General features: G+C 45.6%; 1 protein-coding gene across 4 annotated transcripts in view; it reads left to right on the top strand.

Moving 5' to 3' along the window:
• Positions 1–22,292, top strand: part of LOC119430955 (SCY1-like protein 2) — a 433,350-nt gene that overhangs the window by 381,561 nt on the left and 29,497 nt on the right. For 3 of the 4 annotated variants that reach the window (XM_049657735.1, XM_049657738.1, XM_049657736.1), the window contains 8 exons: positions 758–883; positions 4,102–4,278; positions 6,287–6,409; positions 10,997–11,110; positions 15,432–15,564; positions 17,387–17,505; positions 18,358–18,461; positions 19,803–19,856. In XM_049657735.1, coding sequence (XP_049513692.1) covers positions 758–883; positions 4,102–4,278; positions 6,287–6,409; positions 10,997–11,110; positions 15,432–15,564; positions 17,387–17,505; positions 18,358–18,461; positions 19,803–19,856 — 950 coding nt within the window. The remainder of the gene's footprint in view (positions 1–757; positions 884–4,101; positions 4,279–6,286; positions 6,410–10,996; positions 11,111–15,431; positions 15,565–17,386; positions 17,506–18,357; positions 18,462–19,802; positions 19,857–22,292) is intronic. The other variant, XM_049657737.1, reaches the window with a different exon arrangement.

Consider the following 22,292-nt stretch of genomic DNA (forward strand, 5'->3'; position numbering starts at 1 on the left):
CCAGATGAGTCCTCGTTCCTGTGCAGGAATCTAGTTTCGCATTCTGAGGCAGGCTCTGGTTCGCGTATTGAAATTAAGTAATAAAAAAATAAAAGAGAGAGAGAGAGAGAAAAAAAAAGGCACCGATTCCTTATTGATGCTGGAGCGCGCAGCCTTCCAAACGTCGTTATCATCGGCTTAAGCCTGCTAACTCATGGCTAACTTTGTCTTCGCGTTCAGACTAGGTTCCGTTGCTTTCTGCTCAATGCGCATGTGCGTCTCCCCAGGTGTGACGCCGAAGTATTGAGATATGTGTGTTTTCTTCGCCTTAACTCCGAACAAATTTAAAGACCATCCCTTTGACTACTTCTACATACATTTTGCGCAACCCTAGTGTATTGCCTTTGGAAACGCATGCTGTCGACGCGTCAACATTTTACGTGATTGCGTTTATCTCAGTCCAGAAAGGGGGCGACACCTAGCGCTAACTTCGCTTCAAAATAGGTAGATTGGCGAGTTTCTGTGGCATCGTTTTGTGCGATTGAAAATACGGGGCAACGACGAACAGAGAACTGCTAGTGTGGTCTATCATGATATCACGTATTCAAGAAGTTATAACCACGACAACTCATCGTGCCCATGTGGCACCACAGTAAAAAGCGGACTCGAGATATGCGCGCAGTGCGGACGGCGTAAGCGCGAAAGACCATTACCGTGTCATGAAAACATGATTTGATGCTATCCGTCCTTGATTTCACGAATCAACGCGTGCACGCAGATCAAGTACTTCATGGACCCAGCTGTGCACGGACTGCAGTACCTGGACGTGATCCAGATGAAGGACTCGACGCACAAGTCACACTTCTACCACAACCTCAAGACGGCGCTGCCAAACATACCAAAGGTGAGGACTACTACTCCGCCATTTTCACTAGTCTTGAACGCACGCGCTACGCAATGCCGAATCGTCGCGAACAAAAAAGGAACTGCAAAATAGGGTTAGTTCATATGACCAGAACAAATTTCAGAATGATTGCCACACTGAACATGGAATTAGTTGCAATAGCATTGGATAATTTGTATGAATTATCGATCATGGAACATATTCAACAGAAAAAAAAAGAAGCACCGCAGAATGACACATGGTAATCCAGCATCAAATACATAACAGTAATTTTAGAGCTGTCATCAAGTGATAAAAGACAGTAGATATCAGCATGTAATTTGTTTAACTGGGTTTAAACTGCTATATGCAGCCTCGATAATTTCCACTGCATTCTACTCTGTAATTATGCGCGCACAAAATGAAACCTTAGGACATGCCCCAAGTCGGGCAGGCATATTGAAGTACAACACTTTTTTTTCACTTTCATTATTCATTTCTGTTTTTGTTGTTGTTGTTGTTGTCGTCGTTGTTGTTGTTCGAGTGCTCTTGAATGTTTCCCACGGTTGCAGCAAGGAAATGGGAAAGGCAGCAGTGCGAAAATATACTAGAATCATACCGGGAAAACGACTAATGTTAGACGTAGGCGGGCCTGTCTTCTCCCTCCCGTGTCTTTATTGCCAGGGCCACTGCAGCCGCCTCCGCTGTGCTGGTGCAGGCTGTGCGGACTGAAGCTGTTGTTATGGTTCTTGGAATACCGAAGGGTCCCGAAGCAGCCACGATAACGTGTCCCTTAATGTTCTGTGCTGCGTCTGTGTATATTGTGTCCGGGTTATTGCCGAATCGTTTTTCTAATTGTTTGGCTCGGGCATTACGCCTGCCTGAATGATATTTTGGGTTCATTTTTTGGGGGATGGGGGAGATGTTTAGTTTTTCTCGCATCTCCCTCGATATGTCCACTAGTTCGCTGCTGCAGTATTGTGGGTTGATCGGGTATCCCAGCTCTTCTAGGACCCTCCTGCCCGCCTGTGACATATTAAGGCGTTCTCGTTGTGTGACCATTGCCATTGCTTTGAGTTCTTCAAATGTGTTGTACACACCAAGAGCCTCGAGTCTTTCCGTGGATGTCCCCAGTGGTAGACCCATGGCGGCCTTATACGCCGTGCGTATTAGGATGTCTGCCTGATCTGTCTCTTTACGGTTAAGCTCGTGATACGGGAGGCTGTAGGTAATTCTGCTTATTGCAAAAGCTTGAACTAGTCTTAATGCGTCTGATTCGCTTAGTCCTCTCCCGTTCCGCGTAATTCTTTCTATCATTCGTGTGATTTGTTTTACTGAATTCTTTAGAGTGTTTAGGGTATGGTCTGCTCTAGTATTGTGTTGTATCCACAGCCCTAAAATCCTCACTTTTCGGGATTCTTTAAGTGTCGAGTCTCCAAGCTTCAGTTCAGCCTTTTCAGTTTTGTTGTAATATTTTCCGTGCACCGTAATGCATTCTGATTTTTCAGGAGCACATTTCATTCCGTTCTCAGTGGCGAAATCGTGCACTATGTTTATGGCGTTTTGAAGAACTTGTTCTTTTGTTCCGATTGAGCCTTTTGTCGCCCAAAGAGTAATGTCATCCGCATAAAGGGCAAAATGCAGATTTGGACACTTTTGCGAAAATATACTAGAATCATACCGGGAAAACGACTAATGTGTAGCAGTGCCAATTTGAACGTACAGTCCAGAACGCCATGAATAGAAATTTCTTTTCTACCATTGTCGTGTAAGTGAAAATGACGACATTTCTGGAGTCTGAACGAAAAGCGACAGCTTAGGGGTGAAGGTTACAATGTTACTTCATACTAAAAGAGCATTGATTCGTTTGTGGTACTCAGCGTTTCACTAATCTTTATGGCTTGCAAGGAGAACTGCTTTCTGCCGATTCATCATCATCATGATCATTATCATTATTATCATCATATTCATGTCCACTGCAGGACGAAGACCTCTCTCTGCAATCTTCAATTGCTCCTGTCTTGCACCAGCTGACCCCTTATTATCGCAATTATGATTATATTTATTTAATTATATTTAGATACAGGTGACCCGGAGGCGGTTAAAAGACGGGTTAAATATACAGCGAATACAAACGATAAGTACGCATATCAAGCAGCAATTTGAACCACTCGTTAACAAGCGCGACTCACAAACATATATAAATGTGAAAAATGCCACAAATGCTGATAATATTACAGTCAAGTCATAAGTGGGATCACAGATTACAGGGCAAGTCACAAGGCAAACGAATAAACACAGCCAAGTGCACAGTGTCATAGCGTCGAGAAACAGGACAACAACGGGCAAGTTTGCACTCGGTCGTGCAAAGCTTAGGCACAGCGAAAGCGTCTATCCTCAAGTCTTACTGGCTGCTACTGCTAGGTATTAATTTGGTTGCTGCTAGGTCTTAACTTGGTTTACGTTAACTACGCATGTAGGGTAGGTATTCTCGAGCGATCAGTTTCGGAGGTACCTTCCCTTTCGCGACATTTCGCGTGACTAGCGCTGGACGCGTCGGCGCCTACGAGCGAGAGCATTCCTGGCATGCCACAAACGCAGGCAGGCTAACCAAGGTTGGTACAGTGCCAAGAACGCTGTTGCTTGCCGACGCCGTACGCGTTAGAAGGCTAGCCGCTCGATATCTAGCGAAAGTTGATACGACTAGACGCAGCCCCTTTTATGGCAACGCGGGTGGCGTCGGCAGCAGCTCTGCGCGTTGCCTCGCTGGTGCTGCTACAAATACTTTGTCTCTCTATCTCGCTCTTATTTTCTCTTTCCCTCTCCTGAGCATTGCGCGCGCCGCGCGCATGCTCCGCGAGGTGGTTGCTAGGCAACGCAGTGACGTCATAGCTCGGCGAGGTTTTGCCACAGCAGGCGCCACTTTTTAGGGTTAGCTAGAACAGCTTGGCTGTTAAAAAAAGCTAGGCCGCAACCTGTGGTACAATTCACTATAGCACTAGGTTTCACTGTGACATCAATTGCCGGAACAAAAAAAAAAGAAGGCCCAGTTGAGAACTTTCGCAATGGCTTAGGGAGTCCGATTGTTGTTCTTTTTTTTTTTTGGAGCCATACTCATCGTAATCATTGTCATCATGGTTACATTGATCTGTGGTTTTCATGCTACCGTGTTAGACTACTGTTTTGCACCACTCATTGTTGAAACCAGTTACGTCATTCTTCTTTTTTTTTCCTTGCAGAAACTCTGGTGGCAGCATGTTCTCCCCTCGCTCAAGATGGAGCTGCAATCTCCCGAAGTGCTGGCGGCTGCCCTGCAACCCCTGCTCTTCATCATCGAGGAGAGCACCGTGGACGAGTACCAAACTATCATCTTGCCCATCTTCCGCAGCGTCTTCGGCATGCCCAAGTCTGTTCAGGTGCCGTCTTAATTCCGCAGGGCTGGTTTTCTTCCAGTTATTTCCCCTTTGTTTCGGTGAAAATGATTCATTCGATGGACCCGACGTAAGCTGTAATGAGATGAGATGAGGTATTGCCCTACGTTCTTGTTTTAGTGCTACCTTTACAAACGGAAATGAATATTGTTTCTACATTCTTAATCTCGTTAGAGATGGCTTTCATATCGCAAGTAGAAGATTTAAGCAAATATGTTTCCAGATATTTAGTGGTGCGTATGTGGGCAGAAATAAAGACCAATACATGGCATAGCAGAGACCATAAGCCCCACCGAAGGAAGAATATTTTTCCCACATAGGTTCAGCTCACTATGTGGAATTTTTTTTTTTCAAATATATTCTATTTAGTTAGTGGGGCATATATGGAACGAGATTAAGAGTCTTATTCTATAATAAACGCGCATATAATTTGGACCCATGCATGATACCAGGAACAAACTTTCATTTACGAAATTGTAAACTTTGTGCTTAACAAGATGGCTTGCGTACATTGCCAGGCAAAAAAAAAGGGGGGGGGGGGGGATACTGAAACCCATAAACACTCTACTACAAATAAAAATGAACCTGATGCTCTGGAATGCGTAAATATAGAATGACGCACTGTGTTGATAACTGTTAATCGAAACATTGGTGCTTTTTGCCACAGATTATGAGGTCGTATTTTTTTTTTTTAACTGGAGCTAAGCACAGTATTTCTGCTAACTGGATATGACTTTATTACTGCTGAGCTGGAATTATGTGACTATGGAATATATTCTGTGAATAGTTGCAATCTTTAGTGAGACATCGCTAATAAGTTAACCCCACATTGCGACTCATAATGCAAGCGTCGCCAAGCTCTTCAAGTAATCCAGATAGCGCGACTGAACTGCACCATCTGCCACAGCGGATTTATACGAATCCGTTCCCCCTAAAAGATTATTCGCTACACACAGAAGTTTGGAGGACACCCGCTACTTGCACCGCTGCTGGCTTTCAAAGATAGTGGGCTTTGTTTCAGTCGCGAGTTGTGTTAATGGTTTAGTGAGAGCAATACGTTTCGAGTGCATAGCTTCGCGTTTGTTCGACATTAATGCATTATCATTTCAAGGTACCATCGGTGGTTCTTATGACCTGTCTCGACGCAGAATTTGAAGCGGGAGAGGGAGTTGGCGCGAGCGAATGGAATGAGACGTCGAAACAGGACAATAAATGTCGCAGGAAGATGTAGACAAACGGATCAGAACTAAGGTGATGAAAGGGAGCATCATCTTGGAGCCAACGTCCTGGCATGGAGAACTTGTCTTCGTCAAGGCTCTACATCATCCCGTAGCCGACAAACGGACAAGGATACTTGTCTTGCTCAGAATATATGACGAAGACAAGTACCCTTTGTCGGAACGTTGGCTACAAGCTGATGATTAATCCCCTTATTGTTCGCCCGCTGTCGGCCACTTCAAGACGAGCAGAAGTAAGGTCGTCAAGGCGTGATCGTTACAGCTACGTATCAACTAGCCCGACGTCGCACGTTACTGAGAGGAGTGACGCAAGAGGAGTGTCAGAGGTCACGTGAGAAAGGAGTGGGTGGCACCCACCCGGGTTCAGCGTATGCACGGGCGAATAGGTCACGTGATATTAATGTCATGGGTCACGTGGTAGGAGTAGTAGCAGCAGCAGCGGCGATAGGTAGAGGAATAGTTGGCGAGGATATCGGTGGATTACTGTCGAATTACACCAGGCATAATGCTAACGCCTTCCATTTCCTAGGAGCAGGAGGGAGAGAGGGTTACTAAGCTGTGTAAAGTATCGTGACCTACGTTCTTTTTTCATCCATGATAAAATGTACGCTTAAGCTAGCTAAACTCAACGAGGTGAAATATTGCGCAAAGGTCGTGCTTAAACGATAGCGTCTTCCGATTACTAAGGCCGTTATAGGCTGTGTTCCTCTTTTCGTTTGATTCTAGCGGCTGACTTTTGAAATGCGTGCTCGCAGGCGACGGTAACGCTACTGGAGAATCTCGACGTCCTGATGAAGAAGACCCCCAAGACGGACATCAAGGCGGACGTTCTTCCGATGCTGTACAACTCGTTTGATTCAACAACCCCGCAGATCCAGGTACGCGCATGCAGCATCGGACACACGGTGACAATGCGAGCTGTCACCATCATTGCTTCATTTGTTGATTGATTTCGGTACACATACAGAAAAAAAAGCAGAAGCGAAAGACTGAACTGCCCGACGGAGGATGTTGCTCCGAATAGAATTTGGTATGCCGGCCTAATATATATAGGCAAGCAACACGTACTTCTTACGCGGACCCCCCCCCCCCCCCCCCGGAAAAAAAACAAAAAAAAAGCAGCCACCACCGCCCCCAATCGAACCTGCGACATGGGGCCTAGCTGTGGAACGCTGTAGGCAGTGAACTCCGGCAGCGGTTTTAAGATGGTTCGTTACAACCCAGAAAATCTTCGGTTACCGCATTTGGCATCAATTTAGCACTCTAGCGTTGTGATTGCCTCGTTACAATGGTTGCCGGCCACTTAGAGGAGAGATGTCACCAAGCTGCAAATTGTGCATATTGACCGAGAATATCAGGTGTATCGCCTCGGTCGATTGTTGTGTTATTTAAACCAATGAATAAATAGAACGTCATCGACTTATCAAGGATTGCATTATTTCAGTTAAGTAATCGTCATTTAAACAAATATGTTTCATTGGAACAGCAATGTCGCTTTCTCCCCAAAATGCGAAAACAGGTTTTTTTTCTCCCTCAAATACTAAAGTTTGCAATTTCTATAAGTAATAAAACGTCCCTGAAACTGACACAGATCTTAACATGGTGCCAACGTTATCTTGCCCGTAAATTCACTCGTTTGATCAGGATTTCAGCCTCGCTAATAAACGTTGAAAGGCACTTTGCGCAATACCCGTGACTAGCGGCCGCTTGTGCGTGGCCATGACACATTTCGTTTATTTGTTTATTTATTTTTTGCCGAGAAACTTCACGGAGCTCCGCTCTTCCGTAAATGAATGTTGAAACCGGCCAATGGTTGCTTTCATCCTCACTAACGCAGCAGAGCGCAGCGAAGTGCGACAGATCAGACGAGATTGCTTCAGGAACGCTCGCCCTGAAGCCTTTCGGCAACGGCCTTCCGGTGGCAGAAAGTTCGAATGTCCAGAGTTGTAACGTCATGGTGGTGGGTAGGTGTTTTCATGGTAATTTATGCTATAGCATGCTAATAAAAAGCCATGGCGCTGGTGCCTTCACGCGCCGCCAGTACGGCACTTGATCCAGCGTTTAGACGACGGTTAGGTTAGGTTAGGATATATTTATCTAAGCCTAGGCGCTTTTGGCTTCTGTCAACTTTTTTTTTATTTTAGCCGAATAAGTCTTTTTTGTCTGCTTTATTGAATCTGAATCTTGGGAAGTTTGGACACAGAATTGGCCGACTAGACAAAACCTCAGCTAAGAAAAACAACAACAAAGAAACAAGTCCCAAAGTTACAAAATACTTTCGAAAGTATATATCAAAAGCAGGGGCGTAGCAGCCAGGCGGGGCGAAGGGGGGGGGGGGGGGGTGCTGACGGGGCTTCAGCCCCTCCCCCCCACCCCGAAATTTTTTCGTGCTGGCATGCACTGCCGACCAAAACTACCACCGCCGCCGGGAATCATTCTGGATTTTGTCTACAATGTCTTTTTCACGCTCGAATAGTAATTTTGGCACGCACATTGCCAACTCGGGCTGGATTTCGTGGCAACGCCCTTACACCTGGAGTCACGTAACGCAAGGAGCCCCATCCGAGCTCAAGCTTTCAAGGGTTTTTCGATAGCGAGCGGGCGCGTTGCGGCATCTCGCAGCGGCCGCGGAATATACGGAGCGCATGGATTTCAATTACGAAGCTTTATGGGTATAAAGTTCCCATAAACTTTTGACGCGAAAGGTGCACTGACATTTCCAATGGCGTGCTTTAAAATATTTTCAATTCTGGAACTTCATCGGGTTAATGTTCTTATAAACTTGGGCCAACATGCGCGCACTGGAGCCCTCGTGTCCAAGCCGTTCCAGAAATGGAAGCACGTGCTCGCAATTTTCCACATACACGAAAATACTAAATATCACCGTGACTGTCAGCTAGCAGCTGATAATTTTCTCCAAACATTTTCGGGAAGCGTGCCCAATGTGATCGATCTTCTGGACCAGGCCAGGCAAAGTAAAATATGAGAAAACAGAAGAAAGTAAACTGCCAATTATAGAGAACTTATTTTTTGCGGACGACAAGGTCTGGCTCTCCGTGGCCACAGGGACATGCAGTGGCTCTATGGATTTAAGTATAGCCCCCGCGGAAAATACTGGTATTTTCAGAGCGATTCTTCGCATGCGAGCTGATTGTGGAGATACATATCCGAAGAACGATTTAGAAATTTGTTCCACTAATGCCTCGTATTTAAGCCCAGATGCACAAAACCAAATTATAGAAATTTGTGGCGAGTTGGTATTATTAAATAGACAAAAAAAACACCGAAGCATTGATATCAGTTATTTCTGCCACAATATTTGGGGCATACGAATAGATGCTTTTATGCAAAAATACATATTTTACTTGACAGTACATAGCGTGCAATAATCCGCCTGCAGCATCTTTTTTTTTATTGCGATAAAGACTTGCCGTTAAGGCATAATTCTTGATGTGTATATGTGTATTATATGTGTGCTGTGAGGCCTGTGTTGTGTATGAATTGAAGCAGTGTTTTGTGGAATCTGTTATCATGTGTCCAGCGGTTATAGCTGGTTGTCACACTGTAGCGGAGGCCGGCTTGCAGTAGGAGACGCGAGCGTTCCGATTGTAAACCAGTACATGTCCATATTAGATGGTATGCATCTGCTTCCATCACAAGGACGGAGCAGTATGGACACGTAGCACCCAGTGGTAAATGCGACCAGTTCCACCTTGAGATCACAGCCGGTGTAAGGGCCACCCCGGCCCGAAGCCTCCTAAGCACAACTTCCTCCGCCCTAGTAAGGTGAAGGGGGAGGGAGCAGACACACGGGGGGATAAGAGCGCGTGTGTCCTGCCGGAGAAAATTTTTACGGGCTCGGAGCGAGTTAAGGGGTTGAGGTGGGAGGGGAATAGACGGAAGGTCTGGATTAGGAGGGCAATGTGCCTGCTGGTCAGCAGCAATGTTGTGAGGGCTCGCTGCATGGCCTTGAATCCAGTGCACCTTGACGCAGGTAGCTGTTTTTCTATTCATCGTGTGTATTGCAGCATCTAATATACAATGGCATTGGCAATGCAGTTATTATTCATGCATTTGATCCCTCGACAAATTCTATAAGAAGGAGGCCGAGATGCAACCCCCACCCCCCCCCCCCCCTTCGAACAAAATTTCTGGCTACGCCACTGATCAAAAGAACAAAATGCAGACAGAGCAAGATCTTCGCCAATTCGAGCTATTACGATGAGCGGCCTTTTTAACTTATAATTTGTTTCGTGTCATTTCCAGAACATTACAAATGAAAAGAACTGTTCAAGATATCAAGCCTAATGACTCAAGGAGGCTTACTACCCCGATTTCACATAGATCTAGGTTGCCAGCGCACACAACCGGGTCCAGACTTATCGGCGCACTACGTGCACCGAAAATTAGCCGATAGGATGTAGTGGGATGGATACTATGATTAGTTGGCATGTTATCATTGCGGAAACTAGAGCACGATGGGAGGCCAAGCACAAAGAAACAAGATAACCCTTCATCATCATCATCAGTAGCAGCAGCAGCAGCAGCAGCAGTAGCAGCCTATATTTAGGTCCACTGCAGGACGAAGGACTCTCCCTGTGATCTCCAATTACCCCTGTGTTGAGCTAGCTGATTCTAACTTGCGCCTCCTAATTTCCTAACTTCATCACCCCAACTGGTTCTCTGCCGTCCTCGACTGTGCTTGCCTTCTCTCGGTATCCATTCTGAAACTCTAATGGTGCACCGGTTACACTTATAACACTTACAAGCGCAGAAAAATCCACCTACTGCTTGTCTTTCCCACACGTGGTAAACAGCTGCAGCACCAGATCTTCCTCTCTAGCTTTTGTTTTTTCTTTTTTTAATATGAATCTACATAACAGCTCCCATTCGAAAGCATTAGTTGGTGACATCACGGACGCTCTGAAGTCGAACTCTTGGAAAGAATTGATAAGTTCTTGTAGCAACTTCTTTTTTTTTACACTCTATTCATGGGTTCTGTCATAGAGGTGTTTGCTCCGCAGTATGGGGCTACTCGTACCTTATTGAAACCGACTAATTACCGTGCTAAAACTGTTACATTTCGTTTCTGCTTCCTCGCACCGTAAATTTGTATGCGCCAGTCACAATGCTCAAATCGTTAATTCAAAGTGTCTCTCATTTCGTGGTAACCACCCTATTGTTGGCCAATTCCCTACTCCCAGGTACATGCCACGAACATTCACCTCAGCATCAACGTTAACACGTGCAGCTGCTGAATATCGCGAAGATCTACACCAATTATTTGGGCACCACATGTGTACACGTATCCCTCACACAACAAGCCGAAGTTTTCAGATCAGTACAGCAGCCTTTGTTTCTTGTCGGCCAATGTTTAAAATATTTTTAATCGAGACTCAGTTGCGTATACTGTTTATGATCTAACTTATTTTCTTTTATTGCTTTTCCCCCGCACTCCTTATCAGTGTGCAGCAATGCATGCGATAGCGCAAATTGCAGACTACCTCGAAGAAAGCGCTGTGCGCAAAATGGTGCTGCCGAGGACAAAGCAAGTCTTCGAAAACAACTCCGGAATCAAGGTAAGCTTCCATTATTGCACTTTCTTGTAACCCAGCATAAGTGTCATTCCAGTGCTACTGCAAATGTTGCTTCTGCGTCATTGTATACGCCTCACTCAGTAAGATTACAAAAAGCCAGGAAAAATTGTAAAGGCGAGATGTCCCAAGGTCTACTTATGGCTTCTTGCCAAGATAGCGACGCTTCAAGGACAGAAACGACATTCCTGGACGCGCAACTACCCGCCGTAGTCCATATCCAAGGAGACCTCCTGGTCCATCCCCAGCCTTCCTTGCCTGCTGAAAACTATCGCTCTGCAATCTGTTGATAACATAATCGCGGCATTTTTCTGGGCTAGTTAGTGCCTCTTGACTGCTTCGGTAGGCATTACCTTACACAGGGACAACAATAAACCAAATGCGCTAACTAAGCTTCATTGAAGGTATGCACTGCAAGAACTTATCTAGCAATGCAAAAGAGAAGAAAATTGTGCAGAAATCATCGACGACGACTGTCAATGTAAGCTAATAGCCCGAACGAACGAACGAACGAACGAACGAACGAACGAACGAACGAACGAACGAACGAACGAACGAACGAACGTACGTACGTACGTACGTACGTACGTACGTACGAACGAACGAACGAACGAACGAACGTACGTACGTACGTACGAACGAACGAACGAACGAACGAACGAACGAACGAACGAACGAACGAACGAACGAACGAACGAACGAACGAACGAACGAACGAACGAACGGACGGACGGACGGACGGACGGACGGACGGACGGACGGACGGACGGACGGACGGACGCACGCACGCACGGACGCACGCACGCACGCACGCACGCACGCGCGCACGCACGGACGCACGCGCGCACGAACGAGCGAACGAACGAGCGAACGAACGAACGAGCGAACGATGAGTGATTCTTGGTTTGCGGAGAGGAAACCTGGCGGATGTGAGTAGCCTGCGAGCGAGATCGCGAGCGAATGAGAGAGAGAGAGCAAGCGAATGCTTGCTTTGCCGAATCCGGCCAACGACCATCGACCGATCACGGACCAATCATGAAAATGGTCTAAGGAGCTGTTACTTTAAAAGAAATCTAGAAAACATGAAAATAAATGCAGCAGTGTATCTGCCTTATCTTTCTATCGAAGTTTTACTGCTTACTGGAGAAATATTTTCTATTACCTTCTAAGGGCAAGCGATTACATTAATTAAAAAATTAAATTCTAATCTCTTACGTGCCAAAAGCACGGTCAGATTACGAGCCACGCAGTATAGTGGGGGACTCCAGATTAATTTCGATCACTTTGGTTTTTTCAAGTCAAGTGCACGAGCGTTCTTTCTTTTTTTTTTTTTTTTTTTGCATTTCGCACCATTTGAAATGCGGCCGCCACCAACGGGATCCCACTGACCAACTCCAGCTCAGCAGCGGAGCGCCGTAGCCACAGGGCCACCGCGGCGAAATTAACAAATCTCCGCTTACTCCTAGGCGAAGATTTGTTAATTTCGGCAGTCATTCTATTGTTCACAAGCACGCCACACCAGCATGTAACCCGCGTTTCAGCCCTCGCTCTGCGGTAACGGTAATAAACTCAGTTCTGGAATAATCAATCATCACTCGGCTGTCGATATTTTGTTTGAATAATGTGTAGTAGTACTTGTGAAAACCTGAATTAAATGTATGCAAAATAGAAGTATGAGGTATTGGACGGACAAATACGCACATCTGCGTCGCATTTGCACAGACAAAGGTGACAGGCATACGCAATTATTGGCGCCCAGGCCGCCTGGTCGCGTGAACGGGAGAGTGGTGCCATCTGGTGTTGGTGTCCGTAAACTTTGGCATCAGTTCAGACTGCAGCCCATGGGAAAAGTGATGGGTTCTTGCAAATTAATACATTAAATAAGTACCTAAATTAAAAAAAAGTTAATTTGGAATGTTGCAGAGCGTTGTGTGAAAGGGCTAAAGAATTCTAACTTGCTCCGTTTTTGTTCAAACAGGCTCGAGATAGTCCTTCTTCCTCAAAAGACCAACGAACAACATAAAAATTTAATTAACCGCACGTTCTTATTTCATTGATCTTTTATCACACTATCTTTGTGTGGTATGTGTGATACACGGCTCGCTACGGTTATTTTGCACTGAATCTACTCGAACACGGCGCGATGTGAATCTCTCTGTTTGGAACTTTCCTTCGCTCTATATGCACTACAGAACGTTTCGTATTGCATCTTTCAGATATCTCAAGCGCCTCTTCGCACACGGCCCAATGATAGATGGCCGGTGTTTATCAATGTAAATAATCAGGTTACACTCTGAAATAATAGAGAACTTGACACGACAGCTTGATGACAATATGACAAAATAATCTTGCCTAATTATTCGACACTGAACACGCTACGATAAAGGCCAACGAGCAATAACAGTGGGTAGATATGGATGGGGCACTCTCACGTGGCGTGTAATTGGACGCCCTTTCGAAAATATTGTTACGATTACCGGGAACGTCTGTTTGTGTAGCAAAGACAAGCTGAAGAACGACAAGATGTGATTTTCTTTATCCCCACCATCATCGTCTTCCTATGTTCCACCAGTCGTCGTATTTTTTCATGCATGTATCCAGTAGTATGTCCACCCCCTAATTACGGTCAGCAAGCGACGTGTCTGATCGCGGAAGCTGCTGCGGGGATTATAGAAATGTTATATAATCGTTAACTGGGCGGGGAATGACGAGAAACACGTTCGCGGCCGATGCTAAGCTTCGCCCGTTCGCGTAGAAAAAAGATAACAATAACGAATAGAAGTGAGGGGTACCTTATGATGAGCGTTGAAAATGGATCGGCGGTCACTTCAAGAGTGCCAGTATAATCGCTTTTCGTAACGGGCGTTTACGCAAGTGCAGTGAAACGCCAACGGCCCACGCGAAATACGCGTGTAGAAGTGCTATACGAGAGAGAGAAAGGTGTTTCAAATAGTCGGTTGCACTTACACGGACGTTTTTTTTTTTCTGTCATGCTACAGCGACGACTGTCCGTTGCGTAAGGAAATTGTTTCGAGATGGTTGCTCAAGGTGGAGGGCTTGAAAAGATAACGTCGGTTCACCGCGGTCGTTTGATGCACCCCTGAACAGCAAGCGGCGAGATCGGTGGTTAACGTGGCAGCATAAGGTTTTCGTTTATACGCGGGCCTCGAAGGATTATCTGTAGCACCTTTAAAGACACACGTGTGTGGATTGGATTAAAGACGAACTTAGTCAAAGGATTAACTTCCGGTAGGCGTCGAGCCTAAGTGGTCTTCTATTGCGTAAGCGCCGACGTGTACCGAAAGGCACGGCGTGGTGACATATGGGTAATGTGACTCGTTATTGAAAGAAGCCACACTCGCTGACATGAATTCGGATATGCTTTATGCGGCTAGGCCACACTTGACCTGTTGAGCTTCTAACTTCCTCAAATTGCAATTCATCGTAGGGCTTGTAAGCTCTGATAACATATAAAAAGGCAACAATGCCACGAAAAATATGAACCCGTCTGTGCCCTGTCACGTACCATCTCTGAATTTTAGTGACGTAGCGCTGGTCTGACACCTTCACCGATCTAGCATTACCTTTCTTCTCTCTCGCTCGCTTCTTGTAGCGAAGTTGAGATGATATACAGCACTCTTCATTTTCATTTCTTGTTGACGATTTTTACCATATGGAAAAGAGCTTTTGAAACCACGCTTCGTCTTTTCGTATTAGATACAAATTTTACTAATGCGAATGTTACTCGGCTTTTGGCCATAAGGATGGAAAGGTTTGCTCTTGCATCCAGGACTTTCTTTATAGGGTCAAAGCGATTTAAAATCTAAATTCCAATACCTGACACGTTATTTTCCTGCCAAGTTCAGTTACATTTGTTTTATTTTTATGTTTTTCATTTATTCCATCAGTAACGTGAATTAATTATCTGAAATCTCTTTCTTTTGAGTCTAACCTACCTATTCTCAACTACAGATTGATTTCTTTCACGTTTTCAATATTTTAATCGACATTAAATAAAGGATAGGTTGATAACTTAATTATGTCGTCGGCTGCTCCTCTTCACAGGGCAAGCAAAAGTAAAAGCACAAAACGGCTGTAAAAGCACAAGATACAGTCAAATATCACTCAAATTTGCGAAGTTTCGCTCGCGAGCTATCATAGGTACAGAAAAGAGTAAAAGCACACTAAGGGACGCACACATTTCTTAAACAAGTGTAAGTGCGTGCTGTTTTTCGCCAGCCCTTCCGAGTGGGTGGTGCAATTAACACCAAGGTTCTACGTATACGTCTTTCTCTCCGCATCACAGGTGCAGGCGAACGCTCTGACCTGCATCGAAAAGATCATTGACAAGCTCGAGAAGACAGACATCTTGGATGAAGTCCTACCCATGTTGGGAAAGGCCAAGCTCCAGGACCCGGCCATACTCATGCCGGTCGTCCGTAAGTATACGGGCGTACACTCCGACAGCCAGATTGTTCAAATCTCATTTCTGCTAACGAATCGACGAGCATGTATACTTTGCATAGGCGTTGGTAGGAACGTAGTTCGCTTCGCCGAAGCCTTCGGTTTTAGAGATAGTGAGTAGTAAAATAGGGCCATAAGATTGGTTGCTTCCATCTAGGGAAGGCGCAGACTGAAAGTAACATTAGAGTTGAGAGCAATAAATGGTTTGCTAACCCAGAAACGCCTATCTTAAGGGCTCAGAATAGTCACAACAGAGGGGTCAGGGTAACGAAGTTAGGGCTAGGGGTAGATGCCATCCCGATTCAAACTAAGATGCTCATGAACAGCATCCAATAATGGAATTCATAATCAAAAGAGATTCTATAGCAGCGCTGACTCGTTGAAATAGGTTCTGTTGACTCGTGGAAAGCGCTGGACTCATTTTTTTCCTCCACGAAATTGATGATAGCAACGGCTGGTACAGGCTTCCACCAAAAGTTGATGCAATGTGGCACCGCGCCGTTTCATTCAATGCAAGCCAGGGTGCCTTCTTTCATTCCACTACATCAGTAGGCGTGCCATCTTCAGTGGCGTAGCCAGTGATATCTTTCCGAGAGAGGGGGGGGGGGGGGGGGGGGGCACGTACCTGTCCGGGCACGGGTAGGGGGTGCTTGGCAGGCCGCATAATAACACAACTTTCGAGGGGGCGGGGAGGGGTCACGTGCCTGGTATGCCGCGTTGTGCCTGGCAGATATAGACCAATGCATTTGTGTTGAGGTAACCTTAGCCTATCAAGAAGGAGGTCAGGCAAGGAGACACAATCTCCCCAATGCTATTCACTGCATGCTTAGAGGAAGTATTCAAGCTCTTAGACTGGGAAGGCTTAGGAGAGAGGATCAATGGTGAATATCTAGGCAACCTTCGGTTTTCAGATGACATTGTCCTATTCAACAACAATGGGGACGAATTGCAATAAATGATTGATGACCTTAACTGAGAAAGTGTAAGAGTGGGGTTGAAGATTAGTATGCACAAGACAAAGATAATGTTCAATAGCCTGGCAAGGGAACAAGAATTCAGGATCGTCAGTCAGCCTCTTGAGTCTGTAAAGGAGTGCGTTTATCTAGGTAAGTTACTCACAGGGGACCCTGATCATGAGAACGAAATTTAAAGAAGAATAAAATTGGGCTGGAGTGCACACGGCAGGTATTACCAAATCCTGACTGGGGGATTACCACTGTCGTTGAAAAGTGTACAATCATTGCATTCTACGGTGCTAGCATATGGGGCAGAAGTTTGGAGCTTAACAAAGAAGCTCAAGAAAAAGTTAAGGACCGCACGAAGAGCGATGGAACGAAAAATGTTAGGCCTAACATTAAGAGACAGGAATATAGCGTTGTGGATCAGAGAGCAAACGGGGATAGCCGTTATTCTAGTTGACATTAAGAGGGAAAAATGGAGCTGGACAGGCCATGTAATGCGTAGGATGGATAACCGGTGGACCATTAGAGTTACAGAATGGATACCAAGAGAAGGGAAGCGCAGTCGAGGACGGCAGAAAACTAGGTGGGGTGACGAATTTCGGAAATTTGCAGGCGCAATTTGGAATCAGCTTGCGCAAGACAGGGGTAATTGGAGATCGCAGGGAGAGGCCTTCGTCCTGCAGTGGACATAAATATGGGCTGATAATGATAATGATGATGATGAATTTTAGCCAGAAAGGTGCGGCACTGTAGTACAGGTGACAGCTTCGCTCAACCAGATGCCCCTCTCTGTTCACAGCGATTGAGTCTGTGTCGGCGCGTGCTGTATACGCAGGGATCTACAAGCACATGCTGAGCGACAAACGATACGGACTAACGGTCAACCTTCTCGCCACCAAAGTGATGCCAGCCCTTATACCCGTCGTAGTCAGCCCTGCCCTGAAGCTCGATCAGGTGAGAAGCGACACCACGTTTTTGTGCTTCCAGCTGATTAGCTGTTCAGAACCATTTAAGGTTCACTTACGAGTGCTGACTGCGGAGCCGCACGATAGCGCTTCTAAATGCTACCGAGGTTTGTCGAACCGAACCTCCCGGACATCGAGAAAAGGACACACTCTAAACGTCAAAAGACATGTGCCCGTTTCTGCTCTTTGCCTTGCTTTTTCTCGAATCCTTCCCTAGAACGCAGCCATGCTATTGGGCATGGTTATGGCTTTATTGTCATGTCCAATTGCTTTAACCGCCTTTGGTTAGCCAAGGTGATCTAGCCATCAAACGCTGTACATAGCACGTTACCTTTCAAAAGCTGAATCGGACTACACAGTCGTACAGTCCCGTTTCAAATGTTACACTTCCACATAAACATGACGCAGAATTCAAAGACTCCTCATGGTCTTATTATTATTTTTTTTTGTAATGCGTACACTCAGTCGCAGTCTCATATACAGCCATTTATATTCACAGACACCAATTATTCTCACACTCACCTGCACTCAAGATATGTCACTTGAGTTTGTATCCGGACCAACTCAAGTTTACAGGAACTCATATTCGTGATTACGCCAACCAATATTCGTGAGCACTTCCTCGCGTTTCGAGTCTTCTCGACAAGCACTCACGGGCAAGATCCGCCTAAGAACCGTACCCAATCTCTGTTACCAGCATTAACTCGCTTTCTAATTCATCCCTCCTGAAATAGTCAGGATGTGTGACTCGCTTCAACACAACGTTGTTAGACACGCTTGCTATTCTTACGTCATTGCCTAATTTCAAAAGTAAAGATTACCTTTTTTTTCTTATTTGCAGTTTACGAGTCTTATAGAGTTACTCCAAGAAATGCTCGAACACGTCTCCAAAAGCCAGCGAAACAAGCTCAAGTTGGAAAAGCTGTCGATACCTTCGACGGACATGTAAGTATACCCACACACGGATTTTCTCACTGCTTTTGATATTAACTATTGAAAGTTGGCAACAATGAATGGTATAATCGGGAAATTCTTCTGATGGCTACGTAACCGGAACACAATGTCGTTAGGCTGGCACTGTTCTAGCTTTTTCAGCCGATGTGATCTGATGACTTCATTGAAGCTGATAGCGAGTGAGCATATTTATGCCAGTCATCCCGTTGGGTGTGCAGTTAAACGTAGAGTTTCTTTTTCTTTCTACGGGCTCCGGAAAAAGAGGCACAGATGAATGGCCCATAATAACGCCCTTGTATTTCACACTTTCAAATGGACCTTTTCTACATCTACTTAAGTTTGCGGCACTGCAGAGATCCGATGACACTCAGAAACTCTCATCCACTGGTTTCATTTCTTACACAAGCGCGCGGCGCTCAGGATAAAACCTGTTGAAGCTGTCAAGGCAGCTCCGGTCATTATTTTTTTGTTTCTTCTATGTGTACCACACTGGGAGATTTACTTATTTCTGTTGTGGCCCTGCATTACGGGAAATTTTCTTCGTGTTGAGGTTGTGCGCTGCTAAGCTCGAAGGCGCGGCATCAAAGACCGGCCGCGGCAGCCGCATTTCGTTGGGGATGAAATGCAAAAACACCGGTGCACCGTACATTTGGTGCGCCTAAATGAAACCTAAGTGGTCGAAATTGATCCAGAGTCCTCCACTACGGCGTGCCTCATAATCATATCGTGGGTTTGGCACGTAATAGCCCAAAATTTAATTTAGGTTGAAGATGAGGTTGAGGTTATTGTTCCCATCAACAAGCTCCCAATACAACATTAAAACTATCTGCGAAAGAGAAATAACTCCACCTTGAAAGCATAGGGGCTCCCCTAGGTGACATGCATTAAACATTTCACCTTTGACAGTGAATGACGGAAAACAATTGCCCACCGACGCTGTGCAACACACTAGTTCTAATCATATGAAGGAACTATCGTTATTTGTTACAGCCCACTCCTTACCTTATACCACAATACTGTTATACCACAATACTGGGGGATTTCCGGTGTAACAGAGACAGAGGAAATGTGAAAGTGGGGTATGTGGACCAGAGTTTTTGGTGTCTGTGGAACTTTGCATGGTAGCAAACTTACAGCGATGTGGAAAAGGTCCACGAACGGTTTCAGTGCACCTCATTCGGAGATCAGTGACCTTACACACTTTGTTGGCAACTATTGTTCTTGAATGAGTCATTCGCTCTTGAACTTGGTACTAGCTACAATGGGAAGGTAGAATGAGGGAGAGAGCTGTGAGCAGATGCTGCAACGCCGCTGTTTCTTCCCAAACAACAGCGCAGCGACGCCGGACGAGGCACAACAACACCGGGTCGTGAGTCCGCCGGATAGGTGTGTACCGATAAGTTGCGCGGGCGCCCGCAGAGTCTATAGTAGACGGCTTTGCCATGCCCAGCCCGAACCCCTACGCTCGCCCTTGTAGCCTGACCGCGCCCCCCACGAACGCGCTTTCCCCATACGCGGCTACATGTGCTGCCAGACATTTGCAGTAGAACGCTTCTCGCTTGCATCCATCTGCATTGGCGTAGCCTAGGAGCAGGCCAGGCGTTGGTATACCAGCACGTGGTGCCAGCTTCGCCGTCGATTGCGAGAGTGGTGTGTGTGCGCGTGCGTGTTTTCACTTGTGATAGCGAGTTTGTCAGATTGTTTGCTTATATCTCATTATCACTCACGTCCTTCATTATAACTTATATTGCTCGTTCAATGTGTTTTTTTTTCCTTCTTCTGATATTGTCGTGCATTTTTTGTTAAGGACAGGAGTGCGGGTTGTGAAAGGTGAACGCACTAAGTATAAATCTCAAGAACGAAAACTTGACATTAAACTTTCAGAATCATTCTCTTGAGTGCAGGCTTGAAGTAATTATGATTCTTAAGTCATTTTTGTCATCTTTGTCAGTCATGTGCACTGCGCTGCTGTCACATTCACTACAGCATAGACCATCAGAAAGAAGGAGAGCAAAGCAGCAAGGGTAAAGATCGATATGCACTTTCCCTTTAACATTACCAAAATGGTAAACCCATTCGTGATATCGCGGTTTCAAAACTTTAGCTTCATTTAGAAACCTCTGTTCGTGGTACTGAACATCATGAAGCTATTTTTTTTTTTTTTTACACTGGAATTTCACTCCCAACCCCGTGTCTTCTTCTCAACAGAGGCTTTGTGCAAAATGTGCTGTTACAAGAAAACAATCTTCTTGTTTATGAAATTGAAGTCTCTGAAACACACTGCTCTCGCAATCCGTGTCGAAACTCGCACGCCCTGTTCACTTTCTCAACGTTCGTAAGAAAATAAAGCAGCGCCGAAAGGTTGCGTCACCGATTTCAAGTGACGCCTATCACGTTTGCATGACACCCTTTGCACTTTACTGCAGACAAGGCGACTGGCAAGTAGTTGACGGGCGACAAGTTCTGCTTTTAATGTGTGCTTATAACTGCAGCTTTGGTCAGAATGCAGTCGTCAGTCTCAGGTGTATCGGGAGAAAACAAGATTTAGGTCGCAATTCTGTCGTGCTCCAGAACCGAAAAGTCAGTCGTTGTAAAGTACGTCAACGTAAGTTAGCCATGATGCAGGTGGCCACTATGCTACTCTCGACTGAACTCGGATCAGACACAGCACTAAAGTACGCAAATAAAAGATTGGGATGGATATCAGGAGAACGAACTGAAATGGTCAGCGCCGACCATGTAAGAATGGACGGTAATCATTTACCACCCTGGTACTTTCGATACTTAACGCGTACAATATAAGAATATATCTTCGTTATTCGTTTTTATATTCTGGAGGTTTGCGGCTCTTGGTTTTTCACGTGAGCAGCCCTGCATAGAGTATGTTTTTCCTCAGGATTTCAGATCTTGTTGAGTTACGTGGAGCCGAGGCATGAACACGGCACCATAGCCAAAACACACAGTAGATAATCCTCCACATCTAGATCCACAGCATGGCACGACATAGCACAGATCCGGTAATGCGGTGCATGTAGACCCCCGATTCCCGACAATCGCGTAACAAATCACGTCACGTGATCACCTGTATTGTCATTAGATTGCACTGTGACAGGCTTCACATTTTGGCACCACGTTAGCAGTGACAACGTTCACTTTGCGTCAGGGCAATTGAATCCTCACACTGAGGGTCACTGTGTTGGCGAGGAACTGGAGGAATACACCTTAACACGGACTTCTTACTATTCCCGGATTGCGCTTCGGTTGAAAAAAATACCCTCAGCTACGTTTCTAGCGCGAGGCATCGTCTCTTCTCGAGTGACTGAGCTCAAAGATGTTCTCGCGGTTGATTGCTTTTTAGCATGGCCATGTTAGACCCGCTTGCATTTTGTCGCCATCTTGGCGAATAGACGAAAGCATCCGCAAAGCTCCAACGCTATGGGCTGATTTCATAGATTTGCACGTGCTCCTGCGGTCGCAATAGATGCGCGCTATGTTTTGCATCTTGGTGCATATCTGCTTAGCCAATAGTGTGACTTGCTTCCAGAAAGCTTGCTTCCGGCTGGGCTTCCTATGCACTTTCATTGCTTCCTAAGTGATAACGCTTTTCTTTCAGAGTCTGTATGCTCCTGCGTTTCGAACACACATGGCGAACGTAAGAAAAAAAAACGTTTAGAGATAGTTTTCTGAACTACGCATATCGATGACAGTGGTACTTAATCCACTCCGCCTTTTGAAGTCTATGTGTCTGCTGAACTAAATAAGTATTAGAAAAAGTAGTCAACAAGTTTTTGACGTGAGTCGCCATTCGGCATTTCTAATTGT

Source organism: Dermacentor silvarum, chromosome 10 (assembly GCF_013339745.2).
Source record: "Dermacentor silvarum isolate Dsil-2018 chromosome 10, BIME_Dsil_1.4, whole genome shotgun sequence".
Classification (NCBI taxonomy): Eukaryota; Metazoa; Arthropoda; class Arachnida; order Ixodida; family Ixodidae; genus Dermacentor; species Dermacentor silvarum.